General features: G+C 41.2%; 1 protein-coding gene across 1 annotated transcript in view; it reads right to left on the bottom strand.

The window, feature by feature from the left end:
* Window positions 1-26,357, bottom strand: part of LOC111863350 (polypeptide N-acetylgalactosaminyltransferase 2) — a 150,847-nt gene extending 124,490 nt beyond the window's left edge. Inside the window, exon 1 of the mRNA XM_023849599.2 lies at window positions 26,184-26,357. Within this exon, the coding sequence (XP_023705367.1) occupies window positions 26,184-26,273 (90 nt within the window). The 5' untranslated portion in view covers window positions 26,274-26,357. The remainder of the gene's footprint in view (window positions 1-26,183) is intronic.
* Window positions 26,358-26,619: the final 262 nt, after the last annotated feature.

The following is a 26,619-nucleotide window of genomic DNA, read 5'->3' as shown; positions in this document are numbered from 1 at the left end:
GTTCATATGTCGAGTGCAGTTATTTATTTCGCCATCAGGTGGCAGTGACTGATGTTCATTATACACGCAACTAGAGTCATGCTGCTCATCAGTATTCGCTCATGCGAAAGTTCTGCCATCTGTTACCGAAATATTAAAAACGAAAATTATTGCATATGAATTGTCACAGAGTCACTGTAATATGAAAAATACACAGTGCACTGCGACATGTAGCTCGGAAGCGTGGGTTCTAATACGGAAAGACCAACTACAGAATGTTTGAGAAGGGTTTAATTTGAGTAATCTGATTGAATTATAAATGCGCACAAAATAATTATGTGAATGAGAAATAGTTTTCGGAATATCATACTTTATTTTATGATACTTCATGTGACATAATTCATCCCCACATATCCACTTGCATTTCCGACAGAGTTACGCATCTAACATCAACAATGTCCATTATTTTCAGCAGAATGTCGTGCAGAACCTTCTGAAATACAGCGTTGATATTTTGTTCAAAGTCTTCGAAAATCTCGAGTTTCTTCTACAAACCTCCCCTCCCCCTTTCTCGTAAGGACGAAAAGAAATCACAGAGCTTCTTGTTGGCTATTCTATTGTGCCTTGCTGGCCATGCTATTTCCCTGGAAATGTATTGTCCACCCACTGCCATAGCGGTACTCCAAACTGAAGTAATTCCCAACCTGGCATGAAAATTACGTTCTGCGTGTTCTCTCACTGCGAGACAGCTGACCACTTTATGGGAGCTGTATTCGTGGGGAAAAGAAATAAATGTAGTTGGATATGTGGAGATACAAGGTTATCATCTTAAATTGCGTGAAATAAAGTTCTATACACTGGAAATCGTTTACCTTTCTTCTCCATCATTATTCTGGTATTTATAAATAAATCAAATTATGGAGTAACTTTCACATACGCTGTATACTGATGTACCACTCTGGATCTACATAAATATCTAAGCATATTTCAAACGGTGGTTTATATGTAAAAAATACAGCTTTTCAGACTAAATATAAATTTACTGTAATCTGAAATGCACGTATTTCGAAACATAATACTGTGCCCGCACTGGGCTTCATGTTTATTCACTATACATAAAAAATATTCTACCGCACAATGTACTTATGCTGTTACCAAAGCTAAGAAATATCAAGAATTTTACACTCCGCAGGGGCATAATGACACCGGAGTATAACATGCAGATGGATCAACAACTTATATCCCCCCCCCTTGGCACTACAGCCCCAGTGGGCCTAGGCCTACCTCCATGAACTCCGTTCCCTTTGGTCAACATCATATTACTGACGCAAATATGTATGTTCCAAAGGAAGGCATCAAGAATATCTTTTATATGGAACTAGAGAACGCCCCGCTTAAATCAACGATACAATGAAAGTCTTAATATAGGAATCCCCACGGGTAAAAGACGTCCAATTCCAGAGAAAGCAATTCCTTGTTTGAAACTGCTCGCTCATTCTTGGTCTACAGCATAACTTACGTCCATGCAACGCTCGACAATTGTTTGCTATGGTAACCGGAAATCGCGTGATTTCAGAGATCTGACTCACTGTTACAAAACTTACATACAGAGTGTTCTGGGACGTACTGATCAAACTTCAGAAGCGTGGGCTACAGGCCCTTTGGAGTAAAAAAGTATATAAATCATAGGTCGATTCGGCACAATTGCCGCGTTAAACGCCTGCTTATTTTAGCACTGAATAAACAAGAAATTCTGGGAAGGACTAATAGCCTACTTCCCTTCGATAAAACATGGACCGCATAGAAAACGACGCGTCCAACAATTCTTCTATTGTTGTGTGGGTATTCGTCGCCGAGGTAACGTTTTTATCAAGCCGTTGCCTAGCAACGATAGTAGGTTATACATAAAGCCACACAGACTAATGAGATGGATTTACGAACTTCGCCGTTGAGATGAGCTCAGTTGCCATGATATACATACCAAGTTTCATACAGACTGGTTGACGCATTCAAAAGTTTATAGGGGCGATACACAGACAGCACGGTGATCTCATTAGCCTAATTTTATTTTTCAAGATAAGGAAAGCAGGCTAAAACGTCCTTATAACTCATCTTTATTACCATCATTTTAAACCGTTATAACGATTAAGTTTCAAAGATAATGTAAAACCTGCTTGAAATTCTCACCAGCAGAGTGCACGCATGCTGCCAATTGTGCCACTGTGAGTTGCCGCTGCATGTGTCCCAGTTCCTTTCTGATAATAACGGCAACTTCATCTATGGTTTCTATTAACTGATGCCTCCCTGGTTCTGGTTTACCACCATGACAGACTTTCGACTTCATGGAACCCTATAGAAAATCTAAAGGGTTTACGTCAGGAGTCAGGGCGGACCAAGCCACCGGTCCACCTCTTCCTATCCATCTTCCTCCACATCTTCGTTAAAAAATTCGGAGGTGCCACGTCACGTTGTAGCCACTTTCGTCTTCACGCCACAGCTCGGGCTTCTCAACAGGGTGGCGTGGGCTTACTTCTAGGGAAGTCGACGTGAACTTTACGGTACGCAAAGTGATACGGTGGCACATTCTTCTCCGACTGGGTTTCCGCTGACAATTTGATTCACCAATGCTCCATACTCAAGTATCATTAGAGACTGGTACAATAGGTCCATTTTAGACTAGGTACCAAGGGACTCAAAGCATGCGGTAGAATAGTTGGTTGAAGCCCTATGTTACAAGCCGGAAGGTCGCGGGTTCGATTCCCGATGAAGTCATTGGATTCTTCAATTAACCTAATCCTTCCAACCGCAATATGGCCCTGGGATTGACTCAGCCTCTAAGAGAAATGAGTACCAGGAATCTTCCTGGGGTAAAGGGCAGCCGGCGCGTAAGGTTGACAACTTAACCGCACATCTATGAGCAAATTGTCTAGAAAGTGTGGGAGCCTCGACGTCTCACAACCTTATGGGTCTCCACGGTCTGTTACGACACCTTTACTTTTTACCAAGGGATTCAGTCTCGTCCCTCTCCTAAAAGTTCGTGGTTCTATCCTGGGCTAAATTAGAATTTAACCAAACATGTAACTTGAGGGGCTGAGAGAACTCATAAAATTTTAGGATAGTTGATGTCTACACCGAGATTCGAACTGGTGACCTCAGATACATAAACCAGGATTGATATCAATACACCGAGATGTAATGTAAAAAAAACCGCAGAATAACGTAAATGTTAAGACTCGAGAAACGTTGGTGAAAACGGTCACGGTATAATTGAGACTACAACCCAGATAGTGACTGCGAAAAGCCACGAAACTCCTCATTGAAGACAGCCGGTCCAGAGACAAAACCGGTCCTTCATTTGTTACACAGATTCGTTTCTATGGTTACATTATCTCACAAAGTTATCTAACTGCCGCCAAGCAGTCTGCATACGGAATTCACAATAATACGTTACATTACGCTACGTCACATTTTGACGCACTGCGGGCGGAGTAAGAACAAATGAAATGCGGAGAGCAAACAGAGACAGAGAGTGGAGAAACAAAGAGCGAGAGGGGAAGGGAATGAACAGTGCGTACGGATCGGGATTGGGAAAATGAATGATCCGAGGTAAGTAATTTTTCATCTTCAGAAATAATTTAAAATTCAACATCTTCATAAATCCTTTTGATGGAAAAAGTACCAACTTCCCGAACACATCATTAATACTAGTGACAGTTTGAATTAAGATTCCAAGTATTAGAAAATAAATTGCTCTATAGTCCGTCAGTTCCGTAGGTATTGGTATTTTCCTTTCGATTGGTTTATCAATCCGAAGGCGCAGTGTCACAGTATGGCATATGATCGATAAACAACAAATTGCCAAAAAAAAAGTTAATATTACAGCTCGCCAGTCAGATAATGAGATATACACAGAGACAAGTCCTCGTTCACTTATAAACGCCTGTGCGTCTGGTTATTTTGATACGAAATAGTTCTGCCGGTAAGTTATATTTGGAGTTACCTCACGTCATTTTGAACTTAAATAAATGTATCTATGTTTATTTCAATTTGGTTAAATATTCGCTGGATATAAAAAAAATCTTGGATAATAGAGAAAACAATTTTTTTAAATAAATGTTTCGGCCTCTACAGCGGGCCTATCAAACATATGAAAATTTCACTTTGTGCTGCTCTCACAATGAAACATCAAAACAAATGGACAGAAATGTGGGGTATTGTGGAATATTATTTATATATAGGAATTACGTTAACCGTCAACACAACAAATATGCTCACTCACATCTTGGACACACAACAGGACGTAACCAAAGAAGGGGATATTATTTCTTCGTAATTTTCGGAAATACGATTTGAGTACAAGAGATTAAAATAGGAACCAAGTTTATGAACTGTGGGGCCCCTTTCCATGCTAATGCCACTAATTTCAATGGGCTGCCGATCCCGTTGGCAGCGCAGCCCCAGGTTCGCTCTGGACTGAATGTTAGTCCGCGATGTTTTGCGAAAACTGATGGACTAAAACCGAAGAAATACTAAGCCCGGAAAGAATTATAAAAATCTCTACGAATAGAAATACATAACGTCAGTAGAAGAAGAAATGGAGCTATGACTTGTAGCTTATATGTAACTACACCATACAGGAGGCTATCAGTGAGATCTTCCAGACATGTGAAAGCGTCTGGCTCTCTAACTGAAGTTCCGAGATCAGCTTCCGTTTGGAGTTTGTCAAGGTTCTTTTGTCTAATGAAATGTAGGAATACACCTACGGTAATGAGACATAAATCTCATAATTAAAAAAAAATTAATTTCGTTTCACAAAAAGTCGAGTACATTAATTCCAGCTTTCAAATTAATTACGATAAGAAATCTCGCAATTTCGTATAAAATAATTAAGAACATGCGGCTAAGTAGCTACTGCTAACGTTAATTGAGGTTTAGAAATGATCAAGTAAATGTCGATTCTGTATTTCAGAATGGACATGATGTAAGTTGGTGGACAGAACACAGTAACAGTTCGATGGCGAAGAGCGCAAAATCATGATGTTGCATTTTCATACATTCTAATCTCGGCACAGCACTGCTGAATATTGAATAGCCTCGAGATCCAAAATCGGGCCCAAGCTCGTATTCGAAAACACAAACTTACAAAAAAAATCACGAAAATTAAACAGCAATTTCACATGCTACACGATCTTAAATATGGACTTACAAACTCCGTGGTGTTAGTCCGCAAGCGAACTATACCGACCGAGCGACCGCCGCTTGTCGGCGAAGTTAGTGCCAACTTTAGCGGATAGAGAGCCGTTAATTTCGGTTTTCTAGATCGGTAAATATGGACTTTCGTGAGGTAAAAGTTCCTAGGAGGAAACTTTGATACAAAATGTATTCATTTCTCGTTCGTAATCCAAGAAAAGAAGAAAGTCCCTATTGAGTAAGAAACAAATGAACAAAGATTTAAATTAACATACTTCGTAGCAAACAATGGAATTACAGAAGTAGAGCACCGGAAATGAATGGCAGTGTTCCCAAGACACAAGAAGATTTCGCGAGAATGTTTGTAACACCAGTGGCATGTGCCAGCTCCCTATAATGCCTTCACTTTGTACGAGTGTAAGAACTAAACAGTTCTATTAACAAGTAGAAAGCTACAGTATTCCAGTCTGGACAGAAACTATCAACGATAAAGGTACTATAATACGTGTAAAAGTCGTATTAAAAAATCTACTTCTGACAGCTAATCAACAGTATGAGCCGAACAGGTTGGTCTAGAAGTAATTATCTAAACTTGAATTCGGGAAGCGTTCGGTTCAAGCCTCGACCGAGACATCAGCAATATTCATTGAGGTTATTCGTAGCTTTCCTCAATACGACTAGGTAAATGCTGGGATCGTACCTCGATTAGACCACGATCAATCCCTTCTACTCGTAGGTCCCTTGCAATTCGCCATACATTTGCTATCCTCGCTCGGACGCTGTGCAGTCACTCACTCACTCACTCACTCACTTATGGAGCTGAGCCCTCCTTGAGAAGACGCCAATTGTGCAGATACTCAGCAACTTCCCAGTATTTTATGGAAACCTAAGGTTCATTACCGTGTTCACAAGAGCCCTCCACTGGTCCCTATACTGAGTCAGATCAATCCAATCCATGCCATCCCATCTCTCTAAGATCCATTTTAATATTGTCCACTCACCTACACCTTGGTCTTCCCTGTGGCCTCTTTCCTTCTGACTTTCCCACCAATATCCTATATGCATTCCTCTTCTTCCCCATTCGTGCTACATGCCCTGCCCACCTCATCCTCCTTGACTTGATCATTCTAATTATACTTGGAGAAGGGTACAAGTTATGAAGCTCCTCAATATGCAGTTTTCTCCAACCTCCTTTCACTTCATCTCTCTTCGGTCCAAATATTCTCCTCAACAGCCTGTTCTCAAACACCTTCAGTCTTTGTAAGTTTTGAGGTTTTCACGGCAATGACTATAAAGAAAGTCATCTTCTGGGTTTAGGCGTCCTCAGTCTTTGTTCCTCCCTTAATGTCAGAGACCAAGTTTCACATCCACACAGAACCACAGGCAAAATTATAGTTCTGTATATTCTAATTTTTAAGTCTTTAGACAGCAGACGAGAAGACAAAAGGTTCTGGACTGAATGGTAGCAAGCATTACCCGAGTTCAATCTCCTCTTAATTTCCTCCTGAATCAGATTTTGATTTGTTATAATCGTTTCCAAATATCTGAACTGTGACACATTTTCAAAACATCTGTTACCTATCTTTATGTCATGATTTTGCACTGCATTTTGGTGACGAGACAGCAATATATGCTTAGTTTTCTCTGTTTTTACTTCTAGATCAACCTCCTTACTAACGTCAATTAAATTTTGTGTTTCTGTAATAACAATACCGAAAAAGCGTCGTTAAACAGCCCACTGAGAAAAAATAGAACAGATATGACACTGCACACAGGAGCAAATCGTGCTTCTTTACACTTGGTAAATACCCACAGAAGAAATCAAAACATTCATAACTGACATTTTGTTCGAGTCAGCATCATTAGTGTCCATGGATTTTGTTCTTTTTTTAATTATTCGATTTTGTGCAAAACCGTTTCAAGTAGAATTTACGGCTGTTAATAAGGCCGCGCCATAGCTCAAGCGGTTAGTATCTGGCTTCCCACCGCGGAGGCCCGGGTTCGATCCCGGGGTCTGGTCAAATGGGATTTGTGGTGGACAAAGTGGCGCTAGGGCAGGTTTTCTCCGAGTACTTCTGTTTCCCCTGCCAAACTTCATTCCACCAAGTGCTCCACAATCACCCTCACCTATCATCTGGGGCTGGTACAATAGGCCAGAAGTGGCTGCAGTACAAGGGACTTAGACCCACCTCACTAACAATAAAAAAAATATGGCTGTTAATGTCATTCATCAATTCCTACAATTCCTAAGGTGACTATACGTTCGACCTGAGCTTCCCGCAGAGTACTGGGTTCATGTATATAGATATGGACAAAAATTATATTAGGCCAACAACTTTTAATATGGACATCATTATTAATTTCAATGCAAATCAACTATGCATGCTTTGAAATGAAATATGAGGACGGATGTAGGATTTTATATTCTCAAAGCGGTGGCTATGAAGAGCTCTATCTTCTGTGATATAATGGCATGCAGTCCGTTGGAAGTCAACTGATGTTCTGGAGGAATACCTCGACTTCATCTTCACAGTTGAAGAATAAGCGAAGCGAGAAACCAGTGCGAAGTATCAAGCAGGGCTCTGCGAGGATATGTTCTTCCGAAACCTAGGCTCACACGGCGTTATATTCCAGAAGAAAGAACTCTTCATGAGGATGGACAATCACGTCTCCGTATCAAGCCTTCATTTCACGCAAGGAAGGTACAAAAAGTCTATACATCACAAGGAAGTTGGTCCAACTCTTGCGTCCGCATGGAGTTGGGTATCACAAATTTAAATTTTCTGACAAAACTCTAGAAGGGAACGGCCGACGTATCATCTCCAGGAAACTTGCGGTAAAATTGCAAGATGTGTAAAAACGTCGCAAGAAATGAATGTAGGACTTCGGCGGGCGAAAAAAAGAAATCTTATGAAGCAACTAGTTTAAAAATCGAAAAAATATATGAAATAATATTAAAATTTGTTTGAGGATGTGAACTGAATTCTGTTGGACCAGAATCCTGTGTTTGGTGTACCTTTGAGTTTTGTTACCACAGAGATACTGGTCACTGCCAGTACTTTGATCGATCCTTAACATGCTTAGCTTATTAAAACCGTGATGAAGTTCTGTATATGGCCTTGGAAATGTTGTAGGTTACAGTACGGAGCTTCTGTTTTAATGCGATACTGCTGCGGACAAAAATGTTTGGGAGTAAATCAAGGGGCTGTCAGGTGCAGGGGTAGGTGCTATTGTTTCACTAGCTTTCTGTGTGATAACATCTGACTAGGTGGAACGCGACAAGAAAACAGACAGCGAGGCCATAGTTCTCACTATCATGGACGGTTCATACCGTATCATGGGGACATGAATTTCATGGAAGAGATTCTTTATTTCCCGGAGAACGATTAAGAAAAAGTAAATAGTACCAAATTTAGTGTGGTTTGTGCTTATTAATAAGATTGTAAAAGTAAACAGTGTACGCTTAACAGGCGCCTTCAACTGATGTACGCCCAATAAAACAAATGCCTCTCTGTAGGAACAACTTTTGCTTTAAAACTGAGATCCTGATCAGCTCTTCAATTCTTAATTAATCGACCGAGACCCCTGGACGACATATAAAAAAACCGGGGCGGTTCCGGCCAAACGAGACGTATGGTCAGCCTAATTATAATAAACATTAAATTCATACTGATATATTGGGTTTCTGGACTTTATCCATCGTCCTGGTTTTTAAGATAACAAATAAAAACACGACGTTTCGGAAACTGGATCTGTTTCCGTCCTCAGGTGAAGGAAAAGGGAAACACCTATTCTGTTGGGTCCGTTAGAAAGAGCTAGCCTCAATCACTGGACAAACCAATGTCACAAAACATGAAGATTATAAACACCTGAGACCAGGCTAAGTCCATGAGAGCTAATAAGAAAAATAATCATAACAAATTGTTGCAAACACATACAAGCGTGGAGCCAGGATAGATAGTTTCCCTTTTCCTTCACCTGAGGACGGAAACAGATCCAGTTTCCGAAACGTCGTGTTTTTATTTGTTATCTTAAAAACCAGGACGATGGATAAAGTCCAGAAACCCAATATATCAGTGTGTTATACACCATCGTCAGAATCCTATAGTAACTACTTATTAAATTCATAGGCATCTGTTCACTGTTAATTGATACCTATTCAAACTGGCGAGAAGCCAAAACCACAGACTTATTCTGAAAGAATAAACAATCATATTAAGGCTAAACAGATACTATATCTATCTATCTATATATCTATCTATCTATCTATCTATCTGTGTCTCTACAGCCCTCCTGGACCTTGACAACTTTTCAGTTCTTAATAATGCACAGTCGGTAGGACTCCTTGGAAGGGAAATCAGCCCATAGCAAGGCCGCTATCTGCACACAGAACAACACAAACACAGAATAAAAGCACATAGACATCCATGCCTTGAGTAGGATTCGAACCCCCGAACCCAGTGTTCGAGCGGGCGAAGACAGTTCATGCTTTAGTTTAAGGTAATATTAAAAGCAAAGCATTTATCCAGCTGCCAACTTTACTGGGACAGAGTTTCCGCTGGCAGGTGCACTCGGCATTGCAACAAGATCGGGCCGGCTGACAGTGCTTACCGTAACACCTGTGTCCACAGCTCTTCGTGATTTCCTGCCAGAACTGTTTTCCTTTCATTGTCTAAAATGAGAAAACATTATTCTCTTTGTCAGTGGGTCACATTATGGATGATAGATGGATGACGAATTGGAGAGGATTTGGAAGGCTGCGGTCAACCTCTAATGTATGTATTATTCAGGGATTTACTTGGAGGAACACAGGAAACCAACGAAAAGCTTCAGTCAGGACAGCCAGTGTCCCGGTAGGCATTCGAAGCCAACACTTCCCGCATATAAGCGTAGAGCGCTACCGCTAGGCAAGCCTGTTCGGTTCCGTTTGTCGGATATTGGCTTTGAGAGACCGTACGTCTTCGAAATGTTGAGATGTTGGTACAGAAGCAGGTTCAACATTTCTGACTTGTGTTTGCTGCACAGTGACGTGTATCATTGTGAACACTTCAATAGATAAGTTCTTGCTTTAAGAGACGAGAGAATAAACCGGCGTATCGTCACTCCGTAAAATAAAGGAAACTAGCGGAAATGGAAGAAACGTATGAAAGCGACCTCGCAATTTCATGCTTGCAGCCGTTTCTTAGTAAAGGATATTTCAATCCAGCGGTGTTCCCGTAATAGCCTTCTCGCCTCTACTATAACATCTATTAATCGGGAAACGTGCTGGATCCAAGACACAGGGTCATCATCCAGGATATGATTATTATTCCACTGATTAAGAAATTCCATGCTGTTCGCACGAAAACCGCACCTGGGCCCTATAGAAAGGCAGTCGAATCTAGACCATATACTACTGATTGTTCAGAGATGCATGCTCCGAACAGGTCTGTATAGAGGTAAGTAGTTTACCCAGTTTGAATCTCAGACAAGTTACCGGATATAATGAGAAGCTTTTTTTTTTTTAATTCTTCCTCACTCTGTTCAGGCGAACGCTGGAACAGTATAACCTCTAATGTTAACAGGTAAATGTCATAGACCGAAGATCTCTCAAGGAAATTTTGCGTTCGTAAATTAATGGCAATCGGAAATAGGCGGGGAATATCATATGGCGTGAGCAATCACATTGCTCGTTGTGTGGAAGTCCATGCGACTGCCCGGAATTTTGTAAAATCGGGCGCAAAAGGCACTTTCTGATAAACTCCGCCAAGGAAATCGAAACAGTCCTATTTTAATTATATAGTAACGAGAAGAACCGGCGTATAATTTCGAATGTGGATCAGGAAAAGGAATCGGTGAAATTCTTATTACGCAAGTTGGTGAGTGAACGAATGTTACTCATCTGCTTTCATATGTCAAGTCGAGCAAACTTCTCCCTATTCATACTACAGGGCAAGAAGTGTTCAAACTTATTCAAGCACACATGCATGAAGTAGGCCTCAACTGGTAACAATGTGTTAATATTTGCACAGATGGCGCGGTCCATGGCGGGGTAAAGGGGTGGGATGTGTGATTTTATTGCAGTCCACATGTTAAAGTCACTGCACCAAAATTAACTAGTCGCCAGTACACAATTTATCGTTGCGCTTTTGACGTGGAGATCCCAAACAGGCTATAGCCGGGCGAGTTGGCGTAGCGGTAACTCTCTAGACTCGAATTCGGGAGATGTTGGGTTAGAACCTTGACCGGAACCCCAAGAACCCGATTGCTGATTTTCGTGATTTCCTTCTGTCCTTCTCATGCAAACGCCTGAATAGTAGCTCGATTAGGCCGCATTTCCTTCCTTTCAAATTCCTTTCACTTCATCATTCATCTATCATCTTACCATTTCGCTATAAAGACTAGCGAGTGACAGCAACATAAAGCAACCCACCCACATTAACAGGCTAAGAACTGTTAGATAGCGTTTAAAAATTGTTGAACTTTCTAAAATGCTGGTCATTAAATTCAGGAACACAGAGTGAATTTTACGGTAAAATGGGCAGTGATAATGGAACTCTACTGTGGTACACAGATTCGATGGCTGACACGAGGCATACTGTTTGTTCGTGTATCGAGTGAGGCTGCATTAAAAAAAAATCAAGCATTCTGGGTTGACCGACTGTCTGACTTTTCATCACGTTTTATCTTGTTCTGTGAGACATCAGAGACTTGAATTCTTTGGCAGTCGACGTTTTTACATGGGCAGAGAAACTCAACGTATCACTTGCAGGTACGACCATCACTATACTCTCAGCGTGAGGATAGAACGCGTCACTCTTTTGTAAAATACGCTCGGCGTGTGTGTGCAGAAGGGAAGTCATGGCATTTTCCTTTGACTGAAGCTGGGGGGGCAAGTTGGTACCATTGTTTGCTTGAACACAATTGATCATTTATGAGACCTATACGTCGCACAGAAGAGTATTTCCCCAAAGACGGAACATTTTCAATGGCTAACCAATCCAGTTACAGTTTCTGCGAGACAACAGGTTAACAATGAAAAAGACTGAAAACTGACTGGCGTTTCAAGACGTACAGTTTTGTAAGGTAAGTATACAAATCTTCTTATGGTTAACTTTAAGATGATGTGAAGAGGTTTCCCATTTCAGACCTAGCCCAAAGAAGATACTTAATCTATATCTGCAGATCTATGCGAAAAACGTTCTCGATTTATGAAGAGGCGAAAAGTAACTACAGTCAACCCCTGGCCTTAGGTTAAGATCCAGCCGCAGTTGTCGAGCGGTTTCCACTTAAGGCTGAACCTATTATTTTCGGGGCCCGTGAATACCACTTAAGTAATAAAAACAGACTACGTATAAACCTCTCTAAACGTTAAAGAAGCAAATATATAGACATAAATACAATAAATATATCAAAATTCATATAATATAACCTACACAACATTTATTACCTTCTTCGCCTGCTTGTTTTGCTTAACTCAACGTATTAAAAATTCGTTAGAATTTAAAAAAAAAATAGGGATAATTGAAGGGAATGTTAGTCACAAGGGGACGCAAAACTGGATTCGAAGATTTAAAACCGCGTTATCGGTTTATGTGGAAACCAGCCCATAAGCGGATCGCCATAAAGGGGATAATAAATGTACTCCAAAGATTTACTGCAGGATATGACACAATAACTTCAAAGAACTTGTGGACAGTGGACAAAACTTACGTTTCTCATTAGGTAAGCTCAATATCCGTAAGATGTTTCCTTAAACTTCTGTTTGAATAATCTGAACGCTTTAAGGTAGGACGCACACCGGCATGCGTCAAGACATGTAACAGTCAAAAACGATGTCTGCGACATGACGTAAAGACAGGAGCACAGTTGTAATGAATGAAATTATGAAAACCGCCGCAAACAGGTCTCAGTCATGATGCTGACGTCAGCTTCATGCTGAGAATCACGAATGAAGCAAGACTGCGTCTTTTGTCTCATGTCTTGATGCTTGTCTTGGTGCAGTTGGTGTGCGGCAGCCCTAAGAGTTTCAGTTTTCAACAAATCCTGCTAAAACATATTTGCGCTGAAAATTTCCCGCGGGAACTGATGATTTGAGAACCACTGTTCTGCCGATAATAATTAGCTGAATAAAACGAACTGTGAAACTCCTTACTTGTCTCTGTGGTCACTACATGTTTTATTAGAAGCAGTATTGCGGAGGTTGCTGTGAATTTATTACGGGGGTTCCCGTTAAACCCGTGTACGATTCCAGACCAAATAACCCACATGTCACAAATGGCTGAACTGTTTAATAAACCGCGTGAATAAACCTGTTGCTGAAATAGAGGGCGAGCCGCAACAAAAACACGGAACATTCGGGTCTTGAAATGAATGCTCTTGATAAAATATCATGAGATATAACTTGGTACACAAAAGGCAAAGACTGAGTGTAATCCGGGTTGATTTTCTTGTTTTTTCTCAGTTCTTCTTGATGAATGATGGAGCAATATGACAACTACGACACCCAATTTTTTCCACTTCATTCCTTCAACTCAAATTCCCGCCAACTGATAGTGGGTCTTAACATAAGGAAAGTCGTGAATTTAACAAAGCAATAAAGATGGGCTGTTCTCTGTGGTACAAAAGACAAAAGATAACCGAGTCCCTGTGCCTTAGTTCCTATACTACAAGCCGGAAGGTCGCGGGATCGAATCCTGATGAGGTGGATTTTTTCAATTGACTTAATCCTTCCAACGGCACTATGGCCCTGGGATCGACTCAGCCTCTAACAGAAATGAGTACCAGGAATATTCCTGGGGGTAAAGGGCGGCCGGGGCGTAAAGGTGACAACCTTACCACTATCTGTGAGCCGACTGTCTAGAAAATGTGGAAGCCTCAAAATCTCACAATCCTATGGGCCTCCGCGGCCTATTACAGGGACACCTTTACTTACGTGCTTACTTTACTCTGCCTTAGTTCTGCACCGCATGAGGATGGCGGAAATAGAGTTCTACAAATTCCAAGCGTCGCCACTCTATGGAGGTGAGTCGTCAGCTTCGCGGTCGTGATGGTGAAGAGAAAGACGCTATTCCTGCCTTGAAATTAACTCAGCTGTCCAAGCTATAGTCCAACAATTTTTAGCAACCAAGTTACTGTGGCTCGTATGAGTAAATAATTCATTGACTGAGAGACCTAAAAGTTACCTTCCAGATCTGACTGTCATTCGTAATGAAATCAGCCGTGGTTTCGAGAACAGTGCGCAACCAGACAGGGGAAAGGTCAGTATGACTGCACTGCTCAACGCACTGCAACAAAACCGCCCCGGGTCTTAATGAGGGTGTCGAACTAGCCTACAGTTTACATTTCAAACGCATATTGTAGCACCATAATATAGGTTTTAACACTGAAACTACTCCAAAAAGGAACTTTCTGTGTCATTCATTTTATGGTTTCATTCTTCCGAATGGAGCTCGAATTATAGAACAGATTTTCGCTAGGGAATATTGGCGGGCATTAGAATTGGTTTACATTATATTAAAATGATGCTTCAGAAGCACAAAACGACTTCATGGAATGTAGCCTACGGGAAAATGGATCGTCATAATGTTGAATTTACTTCACTGGTACGTGATGTGACAGTCAATACAAAAAGAGAATAGTAAGATGGCATGCAATATCTGAAGTCTATCAAGAGGCAATTTAAATACGTAACTAATGAGTTTCGAACATAATGGGTTCACGCCCAAGGATGTATTTTCATTCACGACCAATCATTCAATTCATACCCCTATACCCCCAAATTAAGAATATTCCACCTAGATGCAGATAAAATATTTTTCTAAGAATAATCGTGAATTTCGGTGTGGGGGGGGTCGGTGTGCGTGCGTGCAGTAAGTTTGCATGAGGTCCCATACCGACTGAGGCGCTGTGCTTTTCGAGTTGTCGCCATGAGGCAACCTAAGGCTGTAGGTTGCATATACGAGTAGCATTAACATGCAGCCAAAACCAGGCTTCCAGCTGTTTCAAAATCATACATTTTAGTACTTATACAAAATGGTGCAATACGCCGGGATATAGAGACCGGCTAAGGGTTGAACTGCCGGGATTCGATTCTCAGCAGGGCCAAGAGATTCCTCTCTAGTCCATAGCGTCCAGACTAACTGTGGGGCCTACACAGGCTCCTATCCAATGGGTACTGGGTGCTCTTTCCCGGGGGTAAAACGGCGGGAGAGTGAAGCTGACCACTCATCTCTGTTTAGTGCCGAGGCCAAGAATGGAGCTCCACTCCCCAATACATCTTCACGGCGTGGTGCCTAATTAATTAAGCATACGGAAAACTTTACTTACTCACAAAATTGCCCAAACTCTGCTCTGATTATCTCTGCTCCTTCCTTACAAGTAAATATTTCAATGGACACAAAATTGTGGCGGATCGGGAGCCCTTAACTCCATTAACAAACACAGCACCAAACGTTTGGATGGCCACCATGTTTGTAATTACAACTTCCTTATATAAATCTCACACAGCATTAGGCAACAATTGTGTCCTTGGGAAATGGGGTCTCCATGATCAGAGAACTGTTCGTGATAACATGATCATAGCTTATGTGGGGCTAGTGTCTAAGTGAAAATGTCTGTCACGTTTCCTGGATGGGATGAGACCGAGCCGACAACTTTTGTATGTTCAAGTGATGGCACTTAACGTTCAACATCAGCTTCAGAACTTCATTAATATTGTAAACCTTTTGCCTACGATGAAACGCTTTCAAGAAGATAAATCACTGCAGCAGCCTTTATTTTCCTCACGTAAAAAATAATAATCAATTCACCTGAAGATTCCCATCAGCCAAAATAATTCATACGTAAATGGACTCCTTTCGAGATCATGGACCACCGGCAAAATACACATTTTATACCAGCTAGCACAGCGCCTTCTAAATCCTATAAACGCAGTGCAATTGTACTAATAATTTAATTAGTAAAAGCCCTGTCTTCTGGGATATAACGCTCTGTAGTCTGCTGAAAGTCAATCGACGTTTCGGAGGAAAATATCACCTCCGCCGACATGATTCTCCAAAACGTCCGTTGATTTCCAACGGACTGTGGGATGTCGTATGAAGAGACAACCACTACTTGAACTGTCCTATAGGATTTATTGCAGCTGCACAGTATACACAGACAGATAATAAAAATAGTGAACTGTAGAATCTAGAACTGTAACTGTAACTCAGTTTTATTTATTTATTTATTTAAATTTTAACAATCAGAATATTACATAATTCTATAAGCTAAAGTGCTGATTACTCATTAGATATACTAATGAGTAGTGGCATGAACAGGTTGATATCCAGCGAAATCACCTGTATAATCTATAATTAGTATCTATACATTAACTTAAGAGTAGTTCACTTGGCCACAGTTTTTTTTTTTTAGTTTTTGGAAAGAGACTATCCAGGAAAAGTGATAATGTGGTAGTTTTTCCATTTGCTTTCCACATCGCAGTACAACAGCCGTTCAAACCACTCTGGTCACGCCTGTTGCTATACGAACTTGAACCATCTCGAGCATCATTTGTTCTGTGCTTCAAGTCGCTGCTGATGACGCTGCTTCCGCCATCAGTTTTTGGTTTTTGGTCTCTCTCTTCGTCTGATGCCTACCCTTTGACCTGTCCAGCAAGGGAGGCCCTGCCAGTAGCTACGCTACCGCTGGTATAGCTCTCAGGGTCCTTGGCATATTCAAACCCCCTCACCACGATAAGGTGGAGACACCAACGAGGGGGTCAATTAAAATATCTCACAATAAATGACCGCCTAGGACTCGCTCCATTCTGACTGGATTACGACTGACTTCATTCTGATCTGAACCAAGACTGACTTGAACTACCGTCTTCTACCGTGCCTGACTTGGTTCTCGAAGTCAAAGTCAAAGTCACATTGCGACTGACGGTCCTCTGAGGAGAGGACTGGTGTGTCTTTTGTCAGAGTCATTTGCAGTAGTAAGTTATTTATCATAATGTAAAGGATATTTACATCATACATGTTAATAAACGTATACAAAACACAGAGCCTTTGTCAGTCCAGGCTCAGTACAGCAGATTATGCCCTATTTCTAGTAGCTTCCGCTACAACGGCAGTGTAGTCACTTAAACGGTCCTATGCTTGACCGCCGCCAAGTTTAAGCCTCTTATACTTTCTATGTTCGGCTTTGCCTTGTCGAATATTGCGAACATGACTTAGTTCTGATCTGAATGGCTAATTATATAGTGTAGCGGTTCCAAGGAAATATTTCTTGATCACTCGTTTACATGGAAACGAGTTCCGTATCGAGTTGGTCTCCACGGAAACGCGTCTGTCAATACGTTCCCTAGCAATTGGTCCACATGTCACAATACTTGTACGTACAACCCTGCCTGCAAAGCCTGTGCGGAAGTTGACGACTGTGGTTCAAGAGATCTTGGTTTCCCTTCATCAGACGGTTCTTTTGTCTTCTGAAATGCCTCGTGTTTTACGCTCCATTGGAACGAGAAAGTGATCAGTCCCCTGATACACAACAATTAGCAGAATCTTGCTCAGTTAGAGAAAACAAGCTTCTAATTACATTCAGCGGTGTTAACTGTGGCTTTAAGTTGGTGATAATTCGAAAAAGTCCCACGTCTTCTTCTTCTATTCCTGTTGCTCCCGCTTGGAGCACAGGCATCCGCGAAACGCTTCGTTTCACTTCAGTTTCTTAATCTTAGACAGTCGGTAGAACTCCGTGGACGGGGGGTCAGCCCGTCGCAAGACCGCTACCCAATACAAACACAGAATAAACGCAAACAGACATCCATGCCTTGAGTGGGATTCGAACCCACGATTCCAGTTTTCGACGGCACGAAGACATTTCAAGCCTTGGATCGCGCAGCCACTGGGATCGGCATCAAGGTGCATTAGGGACACTTAATATTCTGCATTTTGTCTTCCGTGCAGTGCATGCCGAAAGTAGGAAATGACTTATTGAAGTGGAACAATAATTATAAATGAAGATTAAATTTCAGACATTCGACTCTTTCTTTATTACTCTTTATATTTGCGAAATAAATATAATTGTATTAATGGAATCAAGTAATACTGTTATATGAACTTCAGATTGACGATAACGAGTAAGGGTAGTACTAACGTATGAATATGGCAAAGCTATAAAGGCGGCAGGCATTTATGTTACAAGGAACAGTAAATAAAACTAACGACAATCCATAGTGAAGATATAAATTAAGGTGGCACGGAGTTGCAAATTGATTTTGATATGAAAACACATCGACGAACAATACAAGAAGGAAGGCATGTACTAAACTGTAGGGATACTTGATAGAAAACAGATTTGAACGAAAGCCAAGGAAATGCCAATTACTGATAAGAATAGAAAACCAATAACCACCGTACGGTGACCCAACGAGTGTTGGGAGAGTTAATGTGTCAGTGTCCTTGAAATACAATCGTAAAAGGTAACGAAACTGACATTTCTTCATACTTCTTTACGTCCAAGAGCTGCCCCTCTTCATTTGGCAACTTGCTTTAATTATTTCTAGCATCGCGCGACCACAGCACTACATTAATCGAAAGATACAAAAATTCTTAGAAGTTATGAGTCTAATTAGCAGTGGTACTAACCGAAGACGCAAAAGTTAAGAAGATACAGGATTAAGAACTTATTTCAAACTGGCAAGAGTACCCGTTCTTCGCGCACCATATGATAGCTTTTCTTGTCATATCACAACCTACAGCTTACAAACCTTTAAAAAAGGAATAGCACTCAAATATTGTATTTATTGTTACTGATCACCAGGGCCCAGATTTTGATGACCTGAAAATATTTAAAAAATGACCTATAAAATGACCGAAAAAATCCAGAAAAATGACCTAAAATATGACCCAAAAATGTAATATGCAGGGCCCGGATTTTGATGGCCTGAAAATATTAAAAAAATGACCTACAAAATGACCGAAAAAAATCCAGAAAAATGACCTAAAGGAGAAAAGAAAGAACACTTCGCTTCCATGTTATTCATCTTTCAGAAAACACAGGAAGAAAAATTCCCTAAAATGGCCAAAAATTACAAGAAATACTCTTAAAAGTCCAAAAATTTGCAAAAAATTACCTATAAAATTTACATTTCTGTAACCAGCAGCTCATATCCGAGATTTATATATTTAAGAGCATCGCATAGGATACAAGGAAAAAAAGATGACATGTCATCAAAATCCGGGCCCTGCTATATTGGATTCTTAGTAAGGATGCAAAACAAATAAAGTTTCCTAACTTTGACATCGAGAATACATTAATAATCTGCTGTCACACATTTTTACAAAACACTATAAGAAAACACGAGGAGTCGGGATAGCGTATTCGGTATAGTGACTAACTACGGTCTAGACGACCGAGGGGTCGGAGTTCGAGCCCCGGTAGGGCCAAGAATCTTCTTTTCTCCGCGTTGTCCAGACCGGCCCTGAGGTCTACCAAACCTCCTATCCAATGGGTACCAGGGGTTCTTTTCTCGGGGGTAAAGCGGCCGAGGCGTAAAGCTGATCACTCACCTCCAGTTAATGCCGAGGTCAAGAAAATGTGGATCTACAAATCCATTTCCCATATGACTTCATGGCGTTGTGCTTAATTAGTTAAGCACAGGGACAAATTTATCTTTTTTACTACAAAAAACACAGGGAAAGATGCACAGTTAAAATTATATGAATACATATGTAAGAAAAAATATATATAGTATGTATTATGTATAAATAAAGGGAAAGATAAGCAATTAAAATCATATACTCGTAAAACCATGGCACTGCCATGCCCGACGTACGGCAGTGAACAGTGAACAGGTAAAGGACGAGATGCGGTTTCTACGGTATGGGGCAGCTTATACTCTATGGGACAAGCAAAACAGCGATGGAATAAGGTCACAACTGGGAATGAGGAAGTTCGAAAAACAAATACATGCACGAAAGACGAAATTGCTGTAACATCTACAAAGGATGCAGTCAGAAAGAGTTCCTAAGCAACTTTAACATTGTCAACCGATAGGAAGACGTAATCCAGGAAGGCTAAGAAGAAGATGGCTTCATGTCTGAGGACGGGACGGGCTAATAAGCTTAACCCTTGCAGATGACGATGATACTGTAACTGTGAGCCTAAAAACTCGGTAGTTCAATCGGTAACAGACGGCAAACAATTATTTCATACACCCACACATGTGGCAAAGAAAGGGTGACGATGTATGATGATAGAAACTGCTAAAGAAGGAACATGGCTTCCCAGGAAACTTTCAAACAGAATCCTGAAATCCATATATGGGGAAATTCTCAGAGTACGCATTAAATTTCATGCAGGCATGTGACATCTGTGAACTGCTTCTTGTACTAAGGAATATATATATAATGGTGCCCAAGTCTCATTGGCACGGAACTATTTTCCGCCCCAATACCTGAATACAGAAATCAGTTTACTGCTGCAATGAAAAGAAAACTGGAATCGAACCGCGTCCACAGACTATAAACCAACTCTGCCGCATCGCTGTATCAACCTCGGCTATCCCAGAAACACCACTTCCGACATGAAATTCATGAGACTTTCTGCAAAATATATATCGAAAGATTACAGGCTTGTAGGCGTTTGAGGAAATATATAATGTACGGCAATATTAACCAAAACATGAACCTGCCTGTCCAGGCAGGCTAAGAATCAATGAACCACTGGAAGAAGGAACCAAGAAACTAATGGGCAAATGAGGCCGGAACGAGTCAACAAGTGGTCGAACTCCCTATCTGACGATATGAACGTTCCTCTTGGAAGTTGACTACAAATATAAATCCCAAAGCAAAACAATTCGTGTTCACTCAGCGCCGTACAAATCAATGCGGGAGCAATGGAGCAACAGCGTCACATGTACAGGTAGAAGTTCGCTATGCCTGATTCAAGGGCTGCCGGTTTCTTAACATTTCGAGGACGGAATGACATCATGCAGTGTACCTCTCACAATATGTGTCTGTCTAGCTCATTTCTTGACTAAATGTATGACTAAAAAAGAACAGGCGGTTAAGCTTTACCCACCCGCGGTAGGTGTGCTGTTGTGATACCAAGTGATCCAGCACAGTTAAAAAACTAGACGCGCCTAGAAAACATGAAATGAAACACCTATTTGAATGTCCTGGGTGTAGATAGGAAGATAATATTAAAATAAATCTTGAATAAATAAGGTGTAAGAGATTGGACTCAATTCGTCTGGCTTAGGGTAAGGGCCAATGACGGATTCTTGTGAATAAGGAAAAAGCCTTCGGGTTACAAAAAAAGAGATTAATTTCTTGGTTCAGCCACTATTAGCTTTTCAAGAGGGACTTTGCTCCATGTAGTTGATTAAACACGCCTAAATATCGAGCAGGCAAAGAAGGAGTGAGGACATCTGTCCTGTTCCAGTCAAGGCAGAACACTAATTACCCATTCCAGCAGCCGAGCGGTTTAAGGCGATCACGAGATAATAGTGGCTTCAACTCCCGCATACGACAAAACAAACAAAAAAACTCCGTCGTTTTCGTCCGCAAGCGAACTATACCGACCGAGCGACCGCCGCTTGTCGGCGAAGTTAATGCATCCATGTTTATATCCATTTTCATTAATGCTTATAGTATTATCCAATTTCACCCTCTGAATTTGAGGTTTCTGCCAGGTTATGTCCCGCGTGAAGATAAAACAGAGGATAAGAGCCCCAGTGACTCCCAGGTCTGCGGGAATGATGGCAAGAACTTTCTGAAAGAAAAAAGATCCTAATAACCATAACAAATAAAACTGTAATGACATCACAACCAGATCTGTTCAAGAGACTCATCCATCTGCTGTTAGCCACTTTGCCCTAAAAAAGGAAACTGACTCCACAGATCAAAATTCTTCTTATTAAATGGCAGTCGCTCAGGTAAGCAGCGGCCTCCGTAGTCTAGGGGTAACGTTCCCACCTCATGACTCAAGGTACGCGGGTTCAAACCCGGCGGAGATCGTGGAATTTTTAAGGGCGGAAAAATTAAGGGAACAAGTCCTCCGGGAGGGACTTTAAGCCGTGGGTCCCGTGTCGTAGATTTACGGCATGTAAAAGAACCTCATGTCTCTAGGAGACCTCTGAGCAAAATTAGTCAAATTTCCCGCCCAAATAGTTTCCAGTTCCTCCGGTAGATGGGGGAAGTATTAGGTACCACTGCCAGAGGAGGGGGGACCTCCCTGACAGAAAGGGACTAACTATTAGATACCACTGCTAGAGGAGGTTGGAACCTCGCTGGCAGAAAGGGGCTGATAGTAAGCACCAGTGCCGGTAGGGTATGGAGACAGTAGAAATTAAAGGGGGACGCACAATGGACCACTAACCGGTCTAAGTGCATGAGGAAACCCACCCCCTCAATACGGAATACGGAAGCAAGAAATTCCGTGCTTGTTACAGAACTCACAGGTTTATTACCGTACTCACAAAGGTCCGCAACTGGACAGTGTCCTTAGATGAATCCAGGCGACATCCTCATTTACATATCCCTGTCATGTAGAAAATTTTATATAGATTTCGCGCGCCGGCCATGCTGTTATTGTAGGGCACATACTGAACAAACGTTTAATAGGTACTGTATATTGACTGTCTTGCTTCAAATGTCTTCCGCCTCAGAAGTTCGTTCAATCACCACGGTGGTCTTATCGACATCACAGAAGTAAAAAGTACAAGGGTGGGGGTAGCACCAAGTTCACAGCCAGCTTAATGACCATTCATTACTATTGCTTACGCGTTACTATGGGGACGGAGAAGAGCAGACATACTTACGAGTAAGGGGACGAGATACTATAAGCTTATCACTCTTGGCACATAAGAAAAGTTGGCTAAATCCTTGAATTATTCGATAATAACTACACCGGCAGTAGCCGTATATTTTTTTGATGGTCCTTAAAATATTACTGGTACAAAAAGAAACAGCCATAATGTATTTTAGACGACTCTCCTAAATAAAACTGTTCACCCCTAAAGGGTTTAGGCGCAATTTTTGGGGAATCACTGCGGTGGAATTATGCGCCCTCCTCAAGGAGATTTTGAACATAAACAACTTGTCTTTCAACATAAGACACGCCACTGAAGTTAAACATACACGTGATAAATTGTAAACCGTCAATTTTAAACTGATGGAGGAATTCAGAATTGCGTGTGTTATTTCATTTATGTCTGTTTCTGAATGCGTGAACACGAAATTGTAAATCCAGACTCTCCCAAATGCGAGTATGAGTTGTAGTGAATTTGCTGTGGAAAATCTATACACATATAATTGTCTATGAACTGTCAATAGCAATCAGCACAATTGGCAGAAGAAACACTGAACAAAATTTTATGTGAAAACGTTTAAAAGTATTAAATAAAACTGAATTGCACCGAATGGGGGAATTCATTGGTTTCTTGGGCATGAGCCTGCAGCACTCCGAATCTCTTGCTTACGAATTCGGAAGGTAAAAAGTAAAGATGTTTGTGAGCTTAATTAAGCACCACGCCATAAAGACGGATGTAGATGAATGGTCAGCTTCACGCCCCTACTGCTTCACCCTAAGCATCCATTGGATAGAAAGCTGTATGAACCCCGAACCGGTTTAAACGCGACGACGATGGAAAAAATTCCTATCCTACCAGAAATCGAACCTTAATTATTCATCCCACAGCCGGTCACTATACTGACTGAGTTGTCCCAGCTCGTTATGAGTTAGAAATAAACAGGTAATGTCAGACAAAATGCCTCCAAAAGGACATCAAAAATACATACAAAGAATTAAATATGATTTATGAAGTTTACAACTTGGAGTTTACAGTGGCCGGGTGGTCTAAAACACGAAACGTCTTCGCCCGCTGAAACACTGGGATAGTGGGTTTTAATCCCACTCGAGGCATGGATGTATGCGTTTATTATGTGTTCGTGTTGTCCTGCGTAGGTATTGGCCTTGCGACGGGCTTATCTCCCGTCAAAGGAGTCCTACCAACTGTCTATATAAGGCTAGTAATTTCAGAAGTAATTCTGAAAGGGAACAGGCCAGAGGGCCTAATGCGTCAAGACAAAAGAAGACTACTTGGTCTTTCAGTCCAGAATTCAGCCCAGAGGGATGGAGAGGATGTGAAGGAACTGTTCGAATCTAGACGCACTAAAATGGACAAGTAATTCATTATGTATTGGGCAGGATTATTTTGTTTTCACAGGCATTCTTCTGGGGCACACGGTAGCGTAGTTGGTTGTGGCACTATGCTATAAGCCGGAAGGTCGCGGGATCGAATCCCGATGAGGTCGTTGGATTTTTTTTTTCAATTTACCTAATCCTTCCAGCCGCACTATGGCCCTGGGTTCGATTCAGCCTCTAACAGAAATAAGTACCAGGAATATTCTTGGAATGTTCTTGGAGGTAATGGGCGGCCGGCGCTTAAGGCTGACGACCTTACGGCCATCTATGAGCCGACTGTCTAGAAAATGTTGGAACCTCAACATCTCACAACCCTATGGGCCTCCACGGCCTATTACAGGGATACCTTTATTTTTTTACAGATATTCTTCTGGTTTCATAAGTGGAAGCTTAAAGAGAGGGATTGGGAATTTGACATCTGAAATATGAAATAATAATTATCAGTCTATCTAGTTTTGAGGTCGGTATGAAGGCAGTCGCAATTCCATGGTTTCAAATTTATTACCATGTCTCAATAAATGGTGACCGATTATAAGCCGGAAGACCATGCTTTGATTTCTGGAAGCGGAATGGACGTCTCTTTCCTATCACATCAGGACCAGATCCTGTTCCAGTCTTCCACCCGAATAGCAAAGCGGCCGTTGCGTGAAGGAGACCAAATCCTCTTTCCAATGCCGAGGTTGCGAAACCGGGCAACTTCACATCCACTCTCCCGATGCCTTCTTAAAGTGACGCCTGGATCAACTTTACCTTTAAACATATGCTCGGATTTAAGTGTGATTCAACTTCAATTTTTTCAAGTGGAAAATAAAATGCTCATTACGGTATATTTGCAAATTTTACTATTCCATTACTGTATCCAAGTTGCTGCTGTCGCTACATATGTGAAATTAGGCGTTGTTATAAATTACGTATAAACTTCTCCACAAATTTCGAATGAAATGTGTCGAAGAGCACAAACGTGTTGAAGGTACCGAACTCTGCTGCCACATTTATAAAATATTTGGATTTTTTGATGGGCTGAAATACTAATTTCCATAAAGTCTGGTATTTAGGTTTTAAACATTTGAAGGAAAGTAGGCACCAAGGCGCTTTAACAGTCTACTCACATATAAACACTGTATATGTTCACCTTCTATGCAAGAAAACTATCATTAGTAGGATACTTTTCGGCTTACTTTAAATCGGAAACCAGCTGTCACTACGTCCCTTCTCGCGGGCAGGACAGAAGGAAGGCTGTTGCTGTTGCTGTGACGGACGCGGGATGGTAATCCAAGATCTATGCGCACTTCGTTGTCTCGGTTAATACACCATCGTAACCCGTGAGAATAAATATAAATACAACACCAGTGGTGGTGCTAGGGAACCTTTGTACACATTAAGAAGTAGCAAACGCAGCCTTCGGTTACATCGTCGTAATATCAATAATAACCGTCAGACCTCATTCAAGCTTCTTAATTATTACCAATGCCCCCGAATAACATGAAGATCACAAAGTACAGACTGCTAAGTATAAATACTGTCAAACGCTATGCACCTAAACGGCCAATGAAAACGTAAAATATTTTCATACTCGGTATAACCACGGGGTATTGTGATGTTATCAACAACTTACTTGACGGAATGACAAATTGCAACCGAGGCATGTGAGACAGCGAGTACTGTCGAACCCTATCAATAAAATTTGGTATGAACAAAGCAGCTTAGGCTTATGGATGACAGTATTTATATGCGAAACTAACATAAACGGCTATTCATTCCTGCTTCTGTGACACAACAGTTATTATTAACATTCGAATTATGACGACCGGCTGATTATAAAGAAGTTAAAAATGAAACTGTACCTTGCCTTCTCTAGAGACCTGAAGGTAATACACGATGACAAACATCCATGCCATTGAAAATAACAACAACAGTTTCACGTTACGCCTCATTGTTGCAAAGAATGTTTTGACACTTCTCAATCTTCAACCATTCACCAGCACGAACAACAACCAAGCTCGCACCTCTCTCGGATGACAGAAACAAACTGAAGACGCATGCTAGTTCATCGTGATATCACCAGAGTGTGCTGGTCTCCGACGACGTACATGGAGAAAGTAATTTGGGATTGTTACGACTTCGTAGCAATAAAAAAAAAGAAGTGTTGTTACGGATTAAAGTAGCCTAACGAATTCCGAATAAATGTAAAAGTAAGGTTACATTAATGGACGAATCACATACATCCCTTGTGCCTGTAAACCAGTATCAATTTTCATCTAATTCTGAAATTCATACAAT

The sequence above is a fragment of the Cryptotermes secundus genome, unplaced genomic scaffold, assembly GCF_002891405.2.
Source record: "Cryptotermes secundus unplaced genomic scaffold, Csec_1.0 scaffold509, whole genome shotgun sequence".
In the NCBI taxonomy this organism is placed as follows: domain Eukaryota; kingdom Metazoa; phylum Arthropoda; class Insecta; order Blattodea; family Kalotermitidae; genus Cryptotermes; species Cryptotermes secundus.
This window is presented reverse-complemented; position numbering and strand designations above follow the sequence as displayed.